At 43.1% G+C, this 19,900-nt stretch overlaps 1 protein-coding gene across 1 annotated transcript in view; it reads right to left on the reverse strand.

Annotated features, from left to right (window-relative positions):
- Window positions 1-2,702: 2,702 nt before the first annotated feature.
- Window positions 2,703-19,900, reverse strand: part of efl1 (elongation factor like GTPase 1) — a 70,917-nt gene continuing 53,719 nt past the window's right edge. The window contains exons 18-23 of the mRNA XM_054617562.1: window positions 17,022-17,151; window positions 16,636-16,762; window positions 14,420-14,624; window positions 12,858-13,369; window positions 9,424-9,608; window positions 2,703-3,624 (exon numbers count right to left, since the gene is read on the reverse strand). Coding sequence (XP_054473537.1) covers window positions 3,436-3,624; window positions 9,424-9,608; window positions 12,858-13,369; window positions 14,420-14,624; window positions 16,636-16,762; window positions 17,022-17,151 — 1,348 coding nt within the window. The 3' untranslated portion in view covers window positions 2,703-3,435. The remainder of the gene's footprint in view (window positions 3,625-9,423; window positions 9,609-12,857; window positions 13,370-14,419; window positions 14,625-16,635; window positions 16,763-17,021; window positions 17,152-19,900) is intronic.

Consider the following 19,900-nt stretch of genomic DNA (forward strand, 5'->3'; position numbering starts at 1 on the left):
AATACACAGAGGTAACCCTTTAATGGCTTTAAAGAATTACTGTAAAGCGGAGTTGTCTGCTCTCACCTTGCACATTTTGATGCTTTTGCTGGCATCTCATGATCTATTTCTTCTATATCTTTTTTTTCAGGTTATCCAAAGAATTCACATTAACAATATTATTGCGATATCTCTCTTTACTAGCAGCTGTTGCGCAAATAATTCTGCATTTGATAATTCTACTACTGCCGACATGCGGAAGAATCAGCTGTTATTGGAGTGATTAGCGAGCGATCAGCCCTTCCGAGCTGACTTTTTAAGTCACGGTTTGAGGCTTTGAGGAGGGCACTGGATGCAACCGAGATCTTTCATTTTCTAATAAATGCTTATTTTGTTCTCAACAACTATTGTGAAGTTCACAAATAACCGATAAGGAACAAAAGCATAAATGCTCTCCATTACGACAGGGACTTCAGCCACTGGAAGAGCTATGTGTGAGAGAACAGACAACGAAACCGGAAGGAAACGAGTGAGACGTGTGTTGACCAAATGTATGGGTCCATAATCTAGAAAACTTTGTTTAGTAACTGTTCATTTTAAAGTAAATTTGATGTCTGTGTGGGAAAGATAGTTACAGCACTGCAGGTCTTGCTCTAAATGAGTCTGTTTGAGCTTAAGGAGGAAGATTTTAGAGGAAGTTCTTAAGTATCAAGCAAAACCGTTTTTTTTTTTTATTAAAGAGTAGTGCAATCGTATTATCTGTAACCAAGCAACCAATGTACTTCCTGTTTAAACCAGCACCCACCTGCTCAGTGTACGTGAAAAGGCATGTGATATTCGTTTTCAGAGGAGCAAGTCTGGACGGAAATCATTTCGAACAAGATGCTGAAAAATCGATTTCGTTTTAAAACCCTGATTTTAAATGAAAACGTAGTAGTGTAGACAGGGCCTTAGACATTGGACAGCCTGGTGATATTTCTGCTGTGGTTATTCCTTCAAAAAGCAGCACCAAAGAAAGCTGACTGCAAGTAACATGAACGTTACATTCACATCAACAGCACTCGACAAATCACTTTAGCTCCTCTTTGTAGCTTGCCGGCTGCTTTGTGTTCTTGGTTTGTCCAGAGGCTTTGTGTGTCTGCTTCTTAGTGGGACGTAGATGAACTTCTTTCAGCCCTCGTTGAATAAGTCTTTACTTTCACATATATAGTAATATATATAGTTTAAGTTTCCTTTTTGTTGTGAAAGGTTTTTAACTAATACTTTCTGTTGGCTCAACACTACTGATCTGTGGCCACGCTCATCTTCAGTGATACTAGATTACATCACGCTGTTCTATTCTACATAAAAGATCAATACTGACAAGACGACACATCTGTCTAACACTAACAAATACGTCCATGGAGAGGGACAGATGAAGTAAAGTAGAAGGGAGTGGGTGGATGAGAGTGAGGTGTGAAATAAAAAATAGATTCATGGAAAAGGTGTGAGGAAAGCTGGGAGGAGACAACAGGTTCTTTATTATTCTGTGCTGATTTCAGCATAGCTCAGAGAACCATGAGTCATTATTTCTGTTTGTACATGTAAACCACTGCAGGAAAACATTGAGACTCTCTTTGGTTATTTACATGGTTTCAAATTCACAAAACGTTCTCTTATTGCCATCGTTGCATTTTCTGTCGTTTGCTTATGCAATTCATGGAGAAAAGTGAAACTGGGTAGCCTCGTGGAACGGCCTTAGCGCCTAGCTGGGTTAGCTTAGCTGCACTTTCTGTGGCGTTTGGTCCGGCTGATCTGGCTGGGTGTTGGGGAAATAACGTGGACGGTGAACGTCTCAAAGTTGATGAGTGTATTCAGTCATATGCCATTAGTGCTCTGCCACGGGGAAAAAAAAAGTTATGAGAAAAGATCTAAATTTCCCCGCTATGTGACTAATAAAGGATTATTTTACATAATTTTTCCTCATCAAGAATTATCACTTGAACATGGTGGGAGTGGTTTGTGTGTTCCTGTGACCCCAGGTGTGTTCTGGGGCAAGGACTCCTGGTGGGGTCCCCCAAAGCAATGTGATTTTCTGGGAGGGGCCACACTAAATTCCTAGAACATGAATCGGCCAAAAGGATCTGCAGAACTTCGCCCAACACTCACTGTATGGTAATGCTCTGCATGTTTACTTGCTAAGTCCTAGTTCCCAGTGCACAACTGTAGCCCTTCTTAGCCGCTCTTGGACAAAAGCCCCGATCAGAGGCAAAGTGTGAACTATTCTAATACTCACCAATTCAGCCCAGACAGATTAGTCCAGATTAAATACATTTCAAGCCAGCCTAATTTATTTTCTCTCTCAGGGTTTTTGTAATTTTCTATTCTCAAACTCTCAGATTTCTTCTGCCCCAACACTTGTAAAGAGTCAACTGAGCACTGTGTGTTTGCAATTTGATGTTTTTATGATTGAAATGTATTTTGACCAGATTTTCTTGGAGTTGTGGAAAACTATTAGTCATTTAATATTGTAATATGTATGGCAAAGTACCTTGACGATGGGGATCAAAGCCATGTCATACAACAGTGAGTCTGTGAATCTATAATCAAATTCCAACACATTTCTATATTTACGCATCCAATGGGGCCATTTGGTTGATCAGTATTTATTGCAAATTTAGCAGCCTTGGTGATACAAATTTTACTCTCAAAATGTACAAATCACCCCCCCCCCCCCCCCCCATTAATCAATCAAAAGTATTCTGTTGTGCAAACAGTAAGACTTTAACTGCAGCTCCACTGCTACTGATCTTTGAAAACACACTTCTGATAGTTGAACTATCTCAGAGGACCATCTTTCAACATGAAGGAGAAAAAACATCCCATGATATGAAACTGCCCCCCCCCAACCCAGATGTTATGTATTCAGCTCATATTTCCTCACCACACACTTTGGAGCTTTTACAAGTTGTCTCCTTCATCACTTTTTCATTTCAACAATCGATCCTTCTTGTGTCACTGTGTCACCTGATGATGTATTGTTGTTGCTGTGGTGATATTCAACAGAACTGCTCATTGAAAGAAAGCATTTCAGTTTGACTCTTTTTTTATTTATGTGAATTCTTGAGCACATTTGGATATAAAAATGAGCTGTGTTTAACCCCAAATATTGTTTTTAAATTCGGTCTGAGGCCCTCCAGTAGTTGGGGACCGAACAGTGCTGGGAAGTCGTGCTGTTGTTGTTGTTTCGTTAGAATGTCTCTAGCTTGTAATAACCACAGACATCCAACCAAAAACACACAAATAACCCGTAGACGTGGAGACGAGGGAGCCGGAGGTGTCTGTGTTTTAGGACCCATTCCTGCAGCCCTCTAAAGCAGGTGTCCAGCCTGTGCCTGCAGTCCTGGATGGACGTCAGCAGTGTGTCCCTTCAGACAGACAGAGGAGCTGCTCCTCGAGGAGTCTTCTGTGTCTTCTCTACTTGTTCTTGCTGAGTGTCCTCTGCTTCTCTGCATGCTCTACTATCTTCTCCTCCACGTAGAGGCCTTTACGGCGGCGGACAGCATTCATGTATTTCAGGGACTGGTTCGCAGAGTCGGCTTTCTCCCCGAAGTGCAGGTACTCTTCCTCAGTGGTGGGAACCCAGTATGGATCACTGCTGATCACCTGGAGCACAGAGAGGAGAGGGATAGAATGTCGTCATGTTGGTCCTTTTTGGTCCATTGTACTGACGTCTAACATCTTGTGACACAGAGCGTCATTCTCCCTACGACACAAACAGACAGCTGGTTGTGGATTACAGCAAAAGTTGGTGTTAGACTTTATCTAGCTCATATTCTTCATTTAATTGTTCATTACTGCATTCATACACACACACACACACACGAACACACACATTAAGAACTATCAGTAGCAGCACAGGCCGCAAGGACCTGCACCTGGGACAGATGGCAGAGGGCCAGCTCCATCAACAAGCGGATTACAGTGGACGCGCACACACACACACACACACACACCCGCACACACACACACACACACACACACACACACACACACACACACACACACACACACACACACACACACACACACACACACACACACACACACACACACACACACACACACACACACACACGCACAGAGTGATTGTCTGACTGAGTTCATGTCGGTGGACGGCTGGCAACAGTTTAGAAAGAGACGCCAGGAGCAGTGAAATGTGCTGAGGCAGCACTCGTATGAGTTACAATAACAGTGATGAGCAGTTATTTAAATGTCAGTCACTGTGAGGTATTGTCTTAGCTCTGGTATAACTCTGGAACAACCTGGGTTGACAAGAGGCAGCTGGGTTAAAGGAAGGTGTTTGCAGCTCAACAGTGGGTGCACGAGTCCATTTACCCATTTAGATTTAAATTGTCTGGTTTTTTTTGGTTATTTTTGGGGCATTTTACGGCTCGTAAAATCGGTGGAGAGATAAGGGGGAGTGAACTGGAATAAAGGGTGTGAACCAGGGACAGTTGATGGTTTTCACCTTGTCCAATAGGGCGCTCCCACATTTTGGAGTGAAGAACTAAATTGTAGCTTTAAGTTTCAAGTTCAGTTTCAGCTGAAATATACACTAATACAGATATAACTGTGATAAGCTTAAATCTGAGAAAAAGATTATATATATATATATATATATATATATATATATATATATATATATATATATATACACACATATCCCCCATGGGCTACCCACACACACATTCACGCACACACACACACACACGCACTAGTCGTACTGTCAGACAGATGCTTTGGCTGATCAATAAAAAGACTTATTCACACCATACTCAGTCTGCAGCTGAACAAAAGCTCCATTCTGATGGAAATCGAATGTAAACGTCCCCACAGGAGCCCCGAGCCTCCAGTTACACAACAATACAAAGCTGAAAAAACCTGCTCCCTCTGCCTCTGCGCTCATTCATATGTTAATACAATATCCCGGCCATATCAAATCGCTGTCAGGAAGAATGTTGACATCAGCACTAAGCAGCAGGCGAGTCCTGAAGCTGAGAGGGCTGGGGGACCGTGGGGGGGGGGGGGTTCAGGACTAAGTCTTTGTGAGGAAGCGTCTGCACAGTAATGGAATCGAACGGACAGGTTCTAATGAGACAAAGACAATGGCAACAAAACAAAGCATGCTGGGCTGGCTGGGGGGGTCGCATGTGTGTGCGTGTGTGTGTGTGTGTTTGTGCAGCCATGTGCTGCAGGATGGCGGGGGGTTAAAATTATGAAAAGGAGGTCATGGTGCGCATGCATGGGGCCTTACATGTGCTCTATGCTACGGGTCAGAAAGAACATTAACACCAATAATCCATTAATATAGTAAAGTAGAGTAAATATTTCAAGCTTTGCTATTTCAGCTTTTGGCCGCAAATACTTTATTTTGTGTGTGATGTGAGATTGAGTGACTTTACGTTCCATTAAGACTATTGGAGTAGCGTGAGCCTCCTCAGACCTCGCTCAGCACCGAGCATGTACAGAGGCGTTCAAACACTGCATTATTCTCCCAAACGCCAGAGGGCGTTCAAACTAAATGAACTGTAAAGAATCCAAAAGACAAAGAGAGTAACCCCAGAGATACGCCCATAGACTGTAGGTGTTACCGGCAAAAAAACACCAAAAAAACCAGGATTGTAATTATCCATAAACTCAACGCACCACACCGGCTGTGGTTTAAACCATTTTCTGCTGCGTCGGCTTCTCTACAGCGAGTTTAAACTAAGCTTAAATGTGGGCCCCATTAACAGAGCATATGTAGAGTCACTGAGGTATCACATTTAGATATCTCATAATGGGCCTCGTCTTCATCACCATCTACATTTGTCTTGTTCCCTTCTGAGGAGTCAGAGTTTGTATTGTCTCATTAAGCATGTTGTCGCGTACTGATAAGAGAAAGGTGTCCGTCTGTCTGTATCACCTCTTCGTTTCTATGGTAACCAAAGCCCTGACTTAAACCTGGCTCTGATAAGAGCTGTTAGAGGTGAGGACACTTCTTGATTTTAAGATGCGTGGCGATGAAGACGTGGACAGAAGCGGTTGTTTGGTCGACGGGGCGAACCGCAGAACATCGTTCAAAGTTGATGGGAAATGTTTTCACGAATATTCAATGTAAAGATGTCGGTCTCATTATCCGCCCGGAGAATTGGAATGTTATTCTTTCTTTCTTTGTTTTGGTTTTCATGTTTTTCTTGAAAATGGGCTACAGCAGAATTTCTTTGTGTAACCCTGTGTTGCATAATGCCAATAAATGATCCTTGTAATTTCAGCTCAGTGTGAGTCTTGTTGAGTCAGCATTTTGCTGACAGTTACTGTCTGTGGCGCTTGTCCCCTCCTCTCTCTCTCCTCTGATCTCTCCTCTGATCTCTGTGTCTCCCGGGGGGGCGGGGCTTACACTCTAGAGACACCACTTGGCAGCCCGGGACTGGGACTGAAACCATCCAGCTTTTTATATTAAGTATTATTATGTAAACAGATTCATGAAAGCACTTTCATGTTTTCATGAATCCTGTCCTGAGGACCCGTCTCATTGACAGTCAGCCTCGATGACCTACAGCCACACATAACAAGCTCAGTGTGTGTGTGTGTGTGTGTGTGTGTGTGTGTGTGTGTGTGTGTGTGTGTGTGTGTGTGTGTGTGTGTACATACAGTGTATTTGTTGCCTTACAGACTCTTCTCTAGAAACAAGAGCAGCACATTTATCTAGTATTGAATGCACTTCTGTAGAAAGTGGATGAAAAGTCAAAGTTATAGACTCATGCATTTAGTTGTAAGTTGTATAAGTACTCCTGGCTTAAACTTATTCAGTCTTATACTAACTGTTGCCCTTATATCGTTTCTAATGTTGAATCTGTTTTAGAGATGTGTTGACTCCACCTTTTGGTCATGTGGAGGCTGCAGTTTGTGGTGCTGCTGAACTTTATTGGTTGTATTGACAGCGTCTCTATTATTTCGTCTACCCCATTTACATCAGAGAAAATAGATTACATAACAGACAACATAACAGTCTGTATAATGGAAACACTAGAACCTTCGTGAAGGGAGGACAGTGGTATTTGACTGCATTCATGTTGGATCGCTCTACCTGAGAAAAAAGTTGGCAAAGAAGTAGAGAACGAAGACAACGCAAATACGACATGAAGCAATCGACACGTCGACATGGACTAGTGGAGCCAGGGATTGACCCGCCGGTCCTTCGAATGAGTACGACCCGCTCCATCACGGAGCCACAGTCGCCCCCTCAGCTGTCTCCGTCTGTCACATGACCCCCTCACCCTTCACATTGTGGAGGTCCCTTAACAGCATCCTGCATTGCATCCATTGATCTTAAATGTGCCATGTTGTGGAGCTCAAAACATTATATTTTCATGCTTTTTTTTGTGAAGTACAGGACACTTTTACCCTTTACCCACTAAGATAAATTCAAATAAAACATGTGAGAAAAAAGAATTGGTCTCTGGTTAAAGCTGTCATGATATAAAATATGCAAGAGGTCCCACAGAGTTATACAGCAGCTCTCTTTTAACCCCTAGAACACCAACTATACGGTTAGTAACACCATCACTAACGTCGGGTATATTTTACCCGATATAATATACCCGATAAAAAATACTTCTCATCAAAATATATTAAAGTACAAAAATACATGGCAAATTGAAGTCCTCTTCTTTTATTTTCCCCTATACAACGTCTCATAAAACGAAAAAAAGGTATCATGGGGGGGAACCTATAAAAAGGCTCTAAAATTAGTGAAAAATTAGGGAATCGTTAACGAAAATAATTCCTAATTTTTTTTTTATGGAGCTGGGAACTCGACGTTAGTGTTCTAGGGTTGAACGTGTGTCAAAATGAGTGAAAACCACTGATATAACGAGAACAGGCAGAGAGGCAGATAGAATGCAGAATGTGCATCTGTCATATAAAATATATAGAAGGGTCGGGACTCACCAGAGGCGCCATGACATAATATAATCACGATACTTAAGTCACTACATGATATTATTGCGGTTTTAAACATTGCAACGATATTGCAATTTATGACCTTTTTTTTCCCAACTGCACATGAACAAGTTTTAACTCACTTGAGTCAGTTTTTATTAAAGAAAAAAATGATTTTGTCAGTCAAGCAGACAGACTGATCAACACTGTCAGTAAAGCTTGTCATTAATACTGCACTTGACAAACAGAACTGTTTGTATTACCTGCTGACTTTACCCATGACTGCACAAGAAAAAAGAAATCTAGTGGACTGATAGAGCAATTGTTAAAGGTTTCATTTGTGTCTGCAATAAGGGATGTTACTTAATGACATTTTGATACCACCATTATTATCAGAGGAAGACTTTGTTGGTTTTCACCATTTTTAAACCAGAATATTTCTATAGCCAATGAAATACAATATTTAATCTAATCATCAACTATTTATTTTGACTTTGTTCAAATCTATAGTGGTGATTTGCATTAAAACACACGAATTCAAATGAATAGGAAATAAGAGATTGTATTTTTAATGATGTGTTCTAAGCTGCTTCGAGCTAGTGTTAGGAAGCTAAACAGGTCATCGTCATTTCTACTATCTGTTTATGTTGTTGTGAAACATCTCCCTCAAACAACTGGATTTACTCTTTACAACATTTTACAAGGTTTCATTTGAAGCGTGATGGAGCTTAAACGCACCACAATGTAACTCAATGGATCCTCCTCATCAGGGCCATTGCAGCTCTGCTCTGTACGTCCTAACAGCTGTTGTAGTCAACGTTACCAACGTTACCAACGTTACCAACGTTACCAACGTTCCTAACTCTCCTCCTCATGATTTCAACACAGATTTGTTGTTCACAGTGTTTCATTATCAGACCAAAAACTAGAAAGCCTCAATGCCCATCTGATCGCATATTTTTTACTGAATCTAGGCCGATGACCACGGCAGTAGAACTGTTTTTCGCGCTGTGATTGTTAAAGTGTGTCATTAATCTGCGGTTCTCATAACCCTCTGCTCATTTTTAACATCAAAATGCTCCCTCACTGCTGATTTAAGGCTCTTTTTGGCGTATATAAGGCTATGAGGGTTGTCTCCCTCTGAAATGTTTACAGCAACGCTTCAGGTGAGTGGCACTACTCCCTCAAACACACACACACACACACACACACACACACACACACACACACACACACACACACACACACACACACACAAGACTTGACTCACAACATGTCTTCAATGCAGGACTCAGGACATGGTTATGAAACCGTTACTTATACAACCACAGTTGTGGGCAAATCGCAAAAAAATCACGACATCTGCAATTGCAATATTCCTAATTTATATATGGCTTTGCTGTATCCATAGAATTTTGGCAAGCAAAATAATCAAGTTTTCCCCCAGCCTTGATAAATACATATGTATATAATACTCACCTCCCAGTGGCTGAAGACCAGCTGTGGACTGGCCAAGCCGCTGGTCCTCTTGCGAATCTCGTCGGCGAATCCAAAGCTCTCAGCCACAGGCAGGACGGCCTTGATGATGAACATGTCCGTCCCCTCCTTCATCTCTTCGTGGAGGACGCGACCCTCTCGCTTCCCCAGTACTCCATACACTCGGCCTGGTATAGGAATAGACAAAGGGTCAGGACATGCCCAATATGGACACATAACACATGATCAGATTCCATTTCAACAATCTAAGACTAAGGTTTGAACTGTAGCCCAACCACTTTACCAGTAGTTTGGAATTTGTGTACAGCTATTTTTTTGTAACTTCTTTACAGACAAATGGAACGATACAGATTTATCTAAAAAAATATCTGGTTTATTTGTGTAGCTCTAGTTGGAACTGAAGGTCTGCATGGTAGTGTCACTGTTGCTTTGCCGTAGGGTCTGTTTCCAATGTTTTCAAAGCCTTGTGGGAGCTGTAGTTAATGAATGCTAATATCTTTAGCTTTAGGAAAAACTGTAGACTAGAATATGGACAGAAAACTTAAAAAACAAGTCACATCTTTTTAGACAGACCCATGAAAGGAGTGGCCTATCCTAAGGCCTTTACACACGGGTTTTCCAAACTGTTGTTTATTTCATAAATACTAATCACACAGATCAGAATATTACGCAATAAAAGCAACATAACTTTGCTGAACAAGGTTGATTTGTTATAAACCAACAACACAGAGTTCCAATATGTCCACAAGCAGTGAACGTTCTCATTTTCATTCAATTTTCATTTTCAGTTTATTCATCGTAATTATTATTTATGCAGATAGCAATGACCCAGGAAGTAGGCGTGCTGCAGCACCTCCTAAAACAAGCAACTATCAACTGATGCAGTTGTGTTATAAAAAATATAGTTATTCCCCTTTTCTTCCTGGGAACGGGATATGTGTGTAGGCTCCGGTGTTCAACACTAAAGAGGAGGAGGTGCTGGGTGGCTGCTTGTGAGGAAGTCTAATAACCAGTTAGAAAGTCAGGTACTGAAGCCCAGCGTGGGCCAATTTACCAATTTCCTGAGCGAGATTGTGTTGAAGGCTGAGCTGAAATCAACAAACAACATTCTGATGTAGGTGTTGTTATGGCTGTGTGGAGAGCAGTGGAGACAGTATCCTCTGTGGCTCTGTATGCAAACTGGTGAAGGTCCAGGCTGGCTGGGATGTTGATGTTGATGTGCTGGAGAACCAGATCTTCAAAGCACTTCTTCAGAATAGGGGTGAATGTCATTTAGACTGGACACTGCAGAGTTAGGGGCTGGAACGATGATGGCTGTCTTGAAGCAGGTTGGAACACTGTCCCGTGACAGCGATATGGGCAGACTTGACAGCTGGCTCTTTGTCGAGGAGAACCAAAGCGAGCATTGAAGGTGTTCAGCTCATAGGTTTCTTCCTTTTTTCTCCCTGTTAAAGGGGTTTTTTAGGGGAGTTTTTCCTGTGCCGATGTGAGGGAAGGACAGAGGATGTCTCATGTGTACAGATTGTAAAGCCCTCTGAGGGAAATTTGTAATGTGTGATTCTGGGCTATACAAAATAAACTGAATTGAATTGAATTGAATCTGGCATCGTGATTCAAACATGATGAGGCTCTCCTGCTTTTATAGCATGTGACATTCTGGATCTCCTGCCACATATCTTCAGTGTTGTTGGTGTTGAGGTCTTTCATGAGTCACTCTTGGCGCCTCCACTTGGCCTCCTTGATGCAAATTTTCAGTCTTGCTCTGGGGATGCTGTATGCTTCCTCTTCACCTTTTTTGGATTGGATAGTACCCTCAGCTCTCCACTCATCCAGGCTTTGTGGTTGGGAATGATCGTTGTGATCATCACATCATCAACCCATCATTGCTGATATATGATGTCACTGTTGATGTATATTCCGAGAGATGGACGTCATTCTCCTTGGTGGCGGCGTACCTGAAGATGTGTCTGCTGATGAGCTTATACAATTCCTGTAGTGCATTTTTTGAATTTGCATCAGGAAGAGCAGCAACAAAAACACAGGTGAATTCTCTGGGCAGATAATATGGACGCCATCTTAGCATTAACAATGTCGACATTAGGGGAACATTGTCCATCTACTTCGACTACTTTTGAGCATCAGGCATCATTGATGTAAACACACAGCCTGCCTTGCGTTCTGTCGGAGCGGTATATAGTCAAGTGAAATGGCTTGATCTGGGATGTTATGATGAAGCCAGGTCTCTGTAAAGATGAGTGCACAACATGCATCTCATTTTCCAGTGACAGGACATTAGCTAGGAGCAGGCTGACTAGTGGAATAACCTTATGTCGTAAAGGGTTTAGCTCTTATCCTGGCTCTCTTCCCTCATACTTGGGTCGGTCACATTGCTATCGATTGGGGTCGGTCTGGTTGTGCGGTCAGAAGATTTTGTAAACTTTTTATGTTCTCAAGATCCGAAGCACTTAATCCAGTATTCCTTCTTCCTTTTCTGAAGTTGATGTGCGTATTTTTTGTCAATAATGTAGAGAAGTATATTGAAAGTACCGGAAGCCGCATCTGCACACACTGCCACTGCCACAGCTCATGTATGGTGTAAGAGTGGCGGTGTAACGGCGGATCTTCTTTACAGCATTATTGCGGAATGTCTGTGTGAAAGGGGCTACGGAGATCAGAGGAATCAAACTGAACTCCCGATTACGTAGTCAATTACGTACGCATCACGATGCATCTTAGAATTGAGACTAGTAATCTGAAGGTCTTATTCAGGAATTCCATCAACATGGATGCTGACTGAGCAGCATCAGCAGAGGTATCGGTGCTTCTCAGCAGCCAGACGGAGCTTAAAGTCAAGAGATTTTGGGATGTTTTTAGGTTTCACTAAAACAGCCTGCTCTGATTCAGCCGACCGAGCAGTTTGTGTACCGAGGTGCTGAGGCGGGCTTCTTACAAGCCCTGAGATATTGTTTACCGAGACGTTAAATTACATTTCAAGCCTCATCTACATCATAATGATTTTTCAGAGGACTCATTTTTAGCAAGTACCGAATACTATACTAAATAATGCTAACTTTACCTTTAAATTCATTTTTGAGTAAACCATTTAGAGTATATGTACCATGCAGGTACAGAACTGTGGGTGGAGACCATTCTAGTCTCATTTATGCAACCACAGACCAAATCCGACTAACTTCCCCTTTACTGGAGTGGAGGTAACCCGCTCAGAGACTGATATCTCAAAACCTGGACAAATAAAAGCCAAACTATCTACATCAATGGAAAGATAGAAAATGTGTTTTTTTTCACAACTGCTATTGAAAATAAACGTAGAAACTAAAATACTAATCAAACGGATCATCGTCAGACCAAGAATATTTTCTTTGTTTGGAAGAGATTGGTTCACAATGCTCTCTTACCCAGCACATCAGCGGTGGCCATTATCTCGCAGGTATACATGGCAGCCATGAGTCTCTGGGGCTGAGCCTGGAAAGCGTGACGGCAGGCCTCTTTCATGGCGGCGATCAGCTGGCCGGACACCGGCCCGTAGCAGTCTGCAGAGGCAGCCTCCGGCCTGCGCCTGGCCTGGATCGGCCCTGCTGCCGTGCCCTCCGCCGGTGTCTCACTGCTGCCTTCCACCTGGCTGTCTTCAACAGTCTCTTGGGAGATGGAGTCCTCTGGATGTTGTGGGGGAGCTGAAGACTGGATGTCCCACTTCTCCACGGAGAAGCAAACTCCCATCAGGGGCTCCTCACACATGGGCCCCGACAGAGTGGCGAGCTGGAAGCCGCTGACGACGCTGTTATCCAAGTCTCGTATAACAGCGGCCTGAGATCCAGCCTCGCCAGCTTTGACCCCCCTGTCCAAACACTGCCACACCGAGGGCCGCTGGTAGCCCTCCACACTGTTCAGCAGAATGTTGGGACCATATCTGAAAAACAAGAAAAGTAACTAAATCATTCATTTCTGTTAATATATAAACCCCAGGTATATAGTTCAGCCTCATTCCAAAGGATTTTCTTAAGACCACATATCATTTCAAACAAACGCTAGGGCGACATTAACATTTATTTAGATTTGGGTTTGTGTCCACTTGATACATTTAAGTTCAATATTCACTCTCTTTTTAGCTCTGTAGTAAGAGAATCCAAACAGGAAAGCTGTTGGCCGCAAAACCAAAAAGGTGAGCTGACTCCGGTGAGACGAGAGGAGGTGTACTCTGAGTATACAGTACCAGTCAAAAGTTTGGACGCACCTTCTCATTCAATGGTTTTTCTTTATTTTTATTTTTTTCTACATTGTAGATTAATATTGAAGACATCCAAACTATGAAGGAACACATATGGAATTATGTGGTAAACAAACAAATGCTCAACAAACCAGAATATGTTTTATATTTTAGATTCTTCAAAGTAGTTGAATGAGAAGGTGTGTCCAAACTTTTGACTGGTACTGTATATCAATGATGCTTGGTGCCTTAAACATGAGTTGATGTTAAGTTGATGTCAAATATTTTATGTTAAGATGCCGGTCATTCCTCCTGGTGCAAATTCTAATTCAATACTACAGGAATGCAGTACGGATTTTGTTTTGCTTGGTCATGTTGAATAACTGATGGGTGATAACTGCACTTGTTTTGCAACCCCGTGCTGCATAATAATAAATGATCCTTGAATCCCTGGACAGAAACAGGACCACACCTAACCAAAATCAGATTCAATGTGTATAAAACAGAGCAAATGAGGAATGAAGGCCTGTCTCAAATAAAGGCCCGGTTCCTTGTCCTGCAGTTGAGTTAAATGAAGGCCACACTTCCTGTAGGAAAGGGTTCTTATAGTCAGTATAATTTTATGTTCCATGTGAGCCCAAACTGAGTACATTTTGCCTCCCCTGATTCATGTCCATGCTGTGTCTCTGCTTTGAATCTATCCTAAAGGAGACACAGTCCATTTGAACCATGTTGCTGAAGCTGGTGTCAGACCTGCGAGGCCCAAAGGCCCAGACATGCTCCACAGCGTTCCTCCACTTCCTCCCCTGCAGCAGACTCTCCAGCTGGGCCTTCAGTCCAGTGATGGCCTCCAGGGTCCTTTGGCTGATGTCCAGACTCTTCCCCTCATTTAGGGACATGTTAATCTGCTCCAGGGTCCGGATCAGCTCCGTGCTTCTCTCCAACAGACTGGTCACCTCTGGCAGGAAGAACATTGGTGGCAAAGTTTGATAGAATAGTGAGATTACGACACTTCACACCTCTGTCGCTTCACTGTCTCCATTATAGTGTCAATCATTTCAGAAAATGTGTTTTTAAACCAATCACTGAAAACTGGTTTTCTAACCAAACACTGGTATTATAGGCTGCAGGTGTTAATCACTCCCTAGTTACATCATTTGGGATTAAGTGTCTTGCCCAAGGACAAATCGACATGGACTAGCAGGGATCGAACCGCCGATCCCCGGACTAAGGGACAACCGCTCTACTGATTCACTGCCCGCTACATTTTGTTGTGTAAACTTCTCTGCTGGCTGAGACAAAGCCGCCAGGAGGACAGAGGACAGAAGGAAAGGAGGACAGAGGAGATAGGAGAAAGGACAAAGGCCAGTAGGACAGAGGACAGAGTCAGGAAGACAGAGGACAGGAGGATAGATGACAGGACAGAGGAGATAGGAGAAAGGACAAAGGCCAGGAGGACAGAGGACAGGAAGACAGAGGACAGGAGGACAAAGGACAGGAGGAAAGAGGACAGGAGCACAGGAGGAAAGAGGACAGATGACGGGAGGACAGGAGGAAAGAGGACAAAGGACAGGAGGAAAGAGGACAAAGGACAGGAGGACAGGGGACAGGAGGACAGAGGACAGGTAGACAGGAGGACAGAGGACAGGTAGACAGGAGGACAGAGGACAGGAGGACCGAGGACAGGAGGACAGGTAGACAGGAGGACAGAGGACAGGTAGACAGGAGGACAGAGGACAGGAGGACAGGAGGACAGAGGACAGGAAGACAGAGGACAGGTAGACAGGAGGACAGAGGACAGGTAGACAGGAGGACAGAGGACAGGTAGACAGGAGGACAGAGGACAGGAGGACAGAGGACAGCTAGACAGGAGGACAGAGGACAGGAGGACCGAGGACAGGAGGACAGGTAGACAGGAGGAAAGAGGACAGCTAGACAGGAGGACAGAGGACAGGAGGACAGGAGGACAGGTAGACAGGAGGAAAGAGGACAGGAGGACAGGTAGACAGGAGGACAGAGGACAGGTAGACAGGAGGACAGCTAGACAGGAGGACAGAGGACAGGTAGACAGGAGGACAGAGGACAGGAGGACAGGTAGACAGGAGGACAGGTAGACAGGAGGACAGCGAGACAGGAGGACAGGTAGACAGGAGGACCGAGGACAGGAGGAAGGACAGATACTGACGGATGTCTGTGTTCTTCATTCGTTTTAAACTTCACTCAGAAATGTTATTTATTTTATAAACATTTTACGTTTGTTTCCAGTGAGATATTAATGACTTCATATAGTTACTTGCTATTGTAAACATAACTGTTGCTGCTCTATAAACAATATTTAGATATATTTTAAATATAAATTCTATCCATCCATCCATTTTCCGTAACCTGCTTATCCAGTTAAGGGTCGCAGGGGTGCTGGAGCCGATCTCAGCTGTCAATGGGCGAAGCATATAAATAATAATGTAAATTCTAATCCTGAGTAAAAAAATGTAGTCCTGAAGAAAAGCACAGGTGTTTAAGTAGATACTGAAATCAATACTAAACTCCGCAGGCTTGCCTGTTGATCTCATGCTAAAGTTTTCAGGTCATCTTTCACTTTAAAATGAGGGATGTGAGAATTGTGACGATAATTTGTTGGGATTCTTTCATCAGAGGTGAAGCGTATTTGAGTATGGCCTGAGGATGTCAGGCGGGTGGCAGATTAATGTGGGTATAGATCTACAGATCTCAGTCAGGAGGGAAGGACACCTGTACATTTCTTCTCAACATGTTCAATCTAGTGCGAAACAATGAACCTGTGAATGTCTCATTATTCTCCCTGCTGTGATTCATGGTGTATTACATCTCTCTATGACGACAGGGCCCTACCAGTGTAACAGCTATGAACACCTTGACCTTTAGACATTGATGACACAGTTTGTTTAACATATGCTGACACCTTTATCCTGCTTGCTACATCCAGGTCTTACCCTGTGGCAGGGGGATCGCCCGGACGCTGACAGTGGCCAGCCTGTTGGGAGTGGTGAGGGTGACCAGACCAGCAGAGTCCACATGCAGGGTGCTAGACGAACGACCCTGAGAGGCCTCTTCTTTCACCTAACAGAGCAAACGCACACACGCACACGCACACACACACACACACACACACACACACACACACACACACACACACACACAGACACATTATATGAAGTTTGTAATGAGAGACAACTGTTCAGTGTAAATGTTGCTCCTCGCTCCACGTCTCCTTCTAACTGCCCAATTATTATTATCTTCAACACAGAACTGTAAAAAAAAAAAATGCAACAGAAGACTTTCCATAAACGGGTTCTATATTGACATGAACTTGACTTACCTGGTGAATGATGGCTACTTTATGCTGCCTGCCCAGGTCTTCATTCACCATGTCCACTTTAGGAGTACGTACCACTGTTTCTCTGAATGGAATGATGGGCTTGGACGCGCTAATTTCAATTTTAGCAAACCTTCAAAAAGATGAGAGAAAATCCTGTTATTGACACTAATTTAAAAGACGGTTTGATCATCATTGTCCAGTAACTAAAGATATAACTTGAGAACTAAAATTAAAATACATCTGAAGGTCTGGAATGGTGACACGACCATTCCTCCCGTCATATGAATGTGGGTGTTGACTTGAAACACCCACAAGTTGAAACACAATTAACTTTTCGGAGAAACGCAACTTGACGTCACACTGTGGTGGCCAATCAATGAGCAGTGATCAGCCCGGAAGACAATCAAAGGAAGAAGAAGCTTAGATACTATGTAGCATTCCGCTGTTTAGCGAGCAGCTAGATGAAGGAGAGACACACCAACACAACCCTGTACAACCCTGTACAACCTTGTACAACCCTGTACAACCCTGTACAACCCTGCCATGACGGAGAACAAAGACGTCAATCGTTGTGCAGTCGTTTGGCGCTGTACAGCTCTTCAACGCTGTCAACCAAACGGGCCATTTAAGGGACCCTCCCACAACTTGGGCTAATCGCCACAACGCAATAATTTGATGTGAATGCAGCCTAAGAGTAAGAGCTAATATCATTCGTCCCAATTAATATTAATGTCCGATTTAAAATTCAAGGCAATCCATCCAGTATTTGTCAAGGCATTTCAAATGTCAACCTCTAGGTGGCGTTACATGAAAAGTCAGAGAATCGTCAGAGCCAGTAGAATTTGTCATTTGTTTCTGAGAGATCCTGCTGACAGAGGGGCGAACACAAAAACCTCCTTCAAATAGTAACAAAACAACATTTCAGATATATGAGAGAGCTTGCCTTTTAAATATCCTAAATAAAAGACACATTTACGTGTACTTGAGGAATGCTTTTCTGGTCTTCTGACCACTGAAAGCAGTTTATCACCACATGTCATCATCCACCCATCCACACCAATTCATAAACTAATGGTGCCACCTGTCCATCAGGACTTACTAAGCATTTATACCCATTCATACATCCCAGGAACAGCCAGCGGAAGCAGTTTGGGGTTTAGTGTCTTGCCCTATGATACATCGACATGGACTAGCTGAGCCGGGGATCGAACTGCCGATCCTCTGATTGAAGGACGACCCTGCTCTACCACTGAGCCACAGTCGCAGGAATATCACCTTAGCCTTAAACAAACATATCATAACATAAATGTATTTTTCTCAATCTCACCGAAATGATTTTGTCCCAAAAGAAAGTTTAAAAAACAAAACTGCTAAGATGTTTGCAGTTGGTGCGACTTGAGTTTAAGGTGCCAAAACCAAATAGGCCTGTGAACGCGGCATGGGACACCAACAATGATTAGGCTGTCAGTCTGTATTAAAGGCTTTACTGAACAACACAGATGCTTCTTGGTCAGGGGTCACTGGGTCATTCCTAAAAAGGTGTCTGTGTCTATATTTGTGTTGAGGCGGTGTAGACACAGGGCTGGGACATGCTGATTTAATCTAGCGGGCAGCAACAGAAAGAGGTAATCCCTGTCACTCACTGTGCCTGCCGCTGATATATTCTCTACCTCTCCCACTTAGCAAACGGTAGATGGTACTTGTATTTGCATAACTCTTTTCTAGTCTTCCTACCATTCAAAAGAGCTTTAACACCCCCATAGATACACTGATGGCAGGGGCTATCACACAAGGTGCCACCTGCCCATCAGGACTCTGACTAATCATTCATACCCGAGCGTACACCGCATTGCTCACCCACGGCCTGCAGGAGTCATTTGGGGCTCAGTGTCTTGCCCATCCTCTGATTAAACGACCCTGATCAACCACTGAGCCACAGTCCCCCACAGTAGTGTTATGTAATGATTGATTTACAATGAGTCACACTCTGAGCTATCACGAAGACGCTTGTGGCCGCTTTAGCCTCACGATGTCCCTCCTGTTAATGGCAATGCAGGTTAAAATGTAGAAGCACATATTAGAAAATATAAGGAGACATCTTCATGCTGAAGTTATCCAACCAATAAAACCCATCATTCCCATTATCCCATTGGTGTACATGATAGAATAATCACTCACTGTGGTATGGAGTAAACATGCCATTACATAGCGCCTTTAAAGCTCAGAAAGAGTGTGGGCATCTTCTTTAAAGCTGCACCAACTTCATTAGTTGATTATTTAACGGTTGTATTTACAGATCCAAAAAAAAAAAATGTGAATGCAGCTTTATTGGACACCCATGTGAATATCCGAATGGTATAGTCCAGCACTGTATTCTGATACTGAAGATATCATGAGCCAATCTACAGGCTCATATGGTTTGAAGGTACGGTATTCTTAAAATGCACAGGTTCTATAAAGCATTGGGGTTGCAGAAAACATATGGTTGCCAATATATTTAAGGCAGATACAATGAGAAAATGTGCTTATTGCTATTGTTCAGACAACTGAACTCCAGCCAATAACTGTCTTATAATGTGGAGCTTTTTTTACAATAGTTGCGGACTAGGGATGCCAGCTGAAATATGCTTCTAAGTAGCAATCAGTTCGACAGAAGTGAAATTATTTACAGCTTCTAAAGCGGGGGAATGATTTGAAATGCGAGCACAAACTAAATAAACAGCAGTCTTTAGTTGATCATAAACACAACGACATTGAGGGTTAGGAAGAGGAGTGACTAGATCTTCTTTGGACTAAACAGAAATACTGAGCTTTACTGTGAGCATTCCCCAACAATGCAGGCTTATTGAGTTTGTTTCAACTCTTGAGATCCCAAACAT

Source organism: Anoplopoma fimbria, chromosome 2 (assembly GCF_027596085.1).
Source record: "Anoplopoma fimbria isolate UVic2021 breed Golden Eagle Sablefish chromosome 2, Afim_UVic_2022, whole genome shotgun sequence".
Classification (NCBI taxonomy): Eukaryota; Metazoa; Chordata; class Actinopteri; order Perciformes; family Anoplopomatidae; genus Anoplopoma; species Anoplopoma fimbria.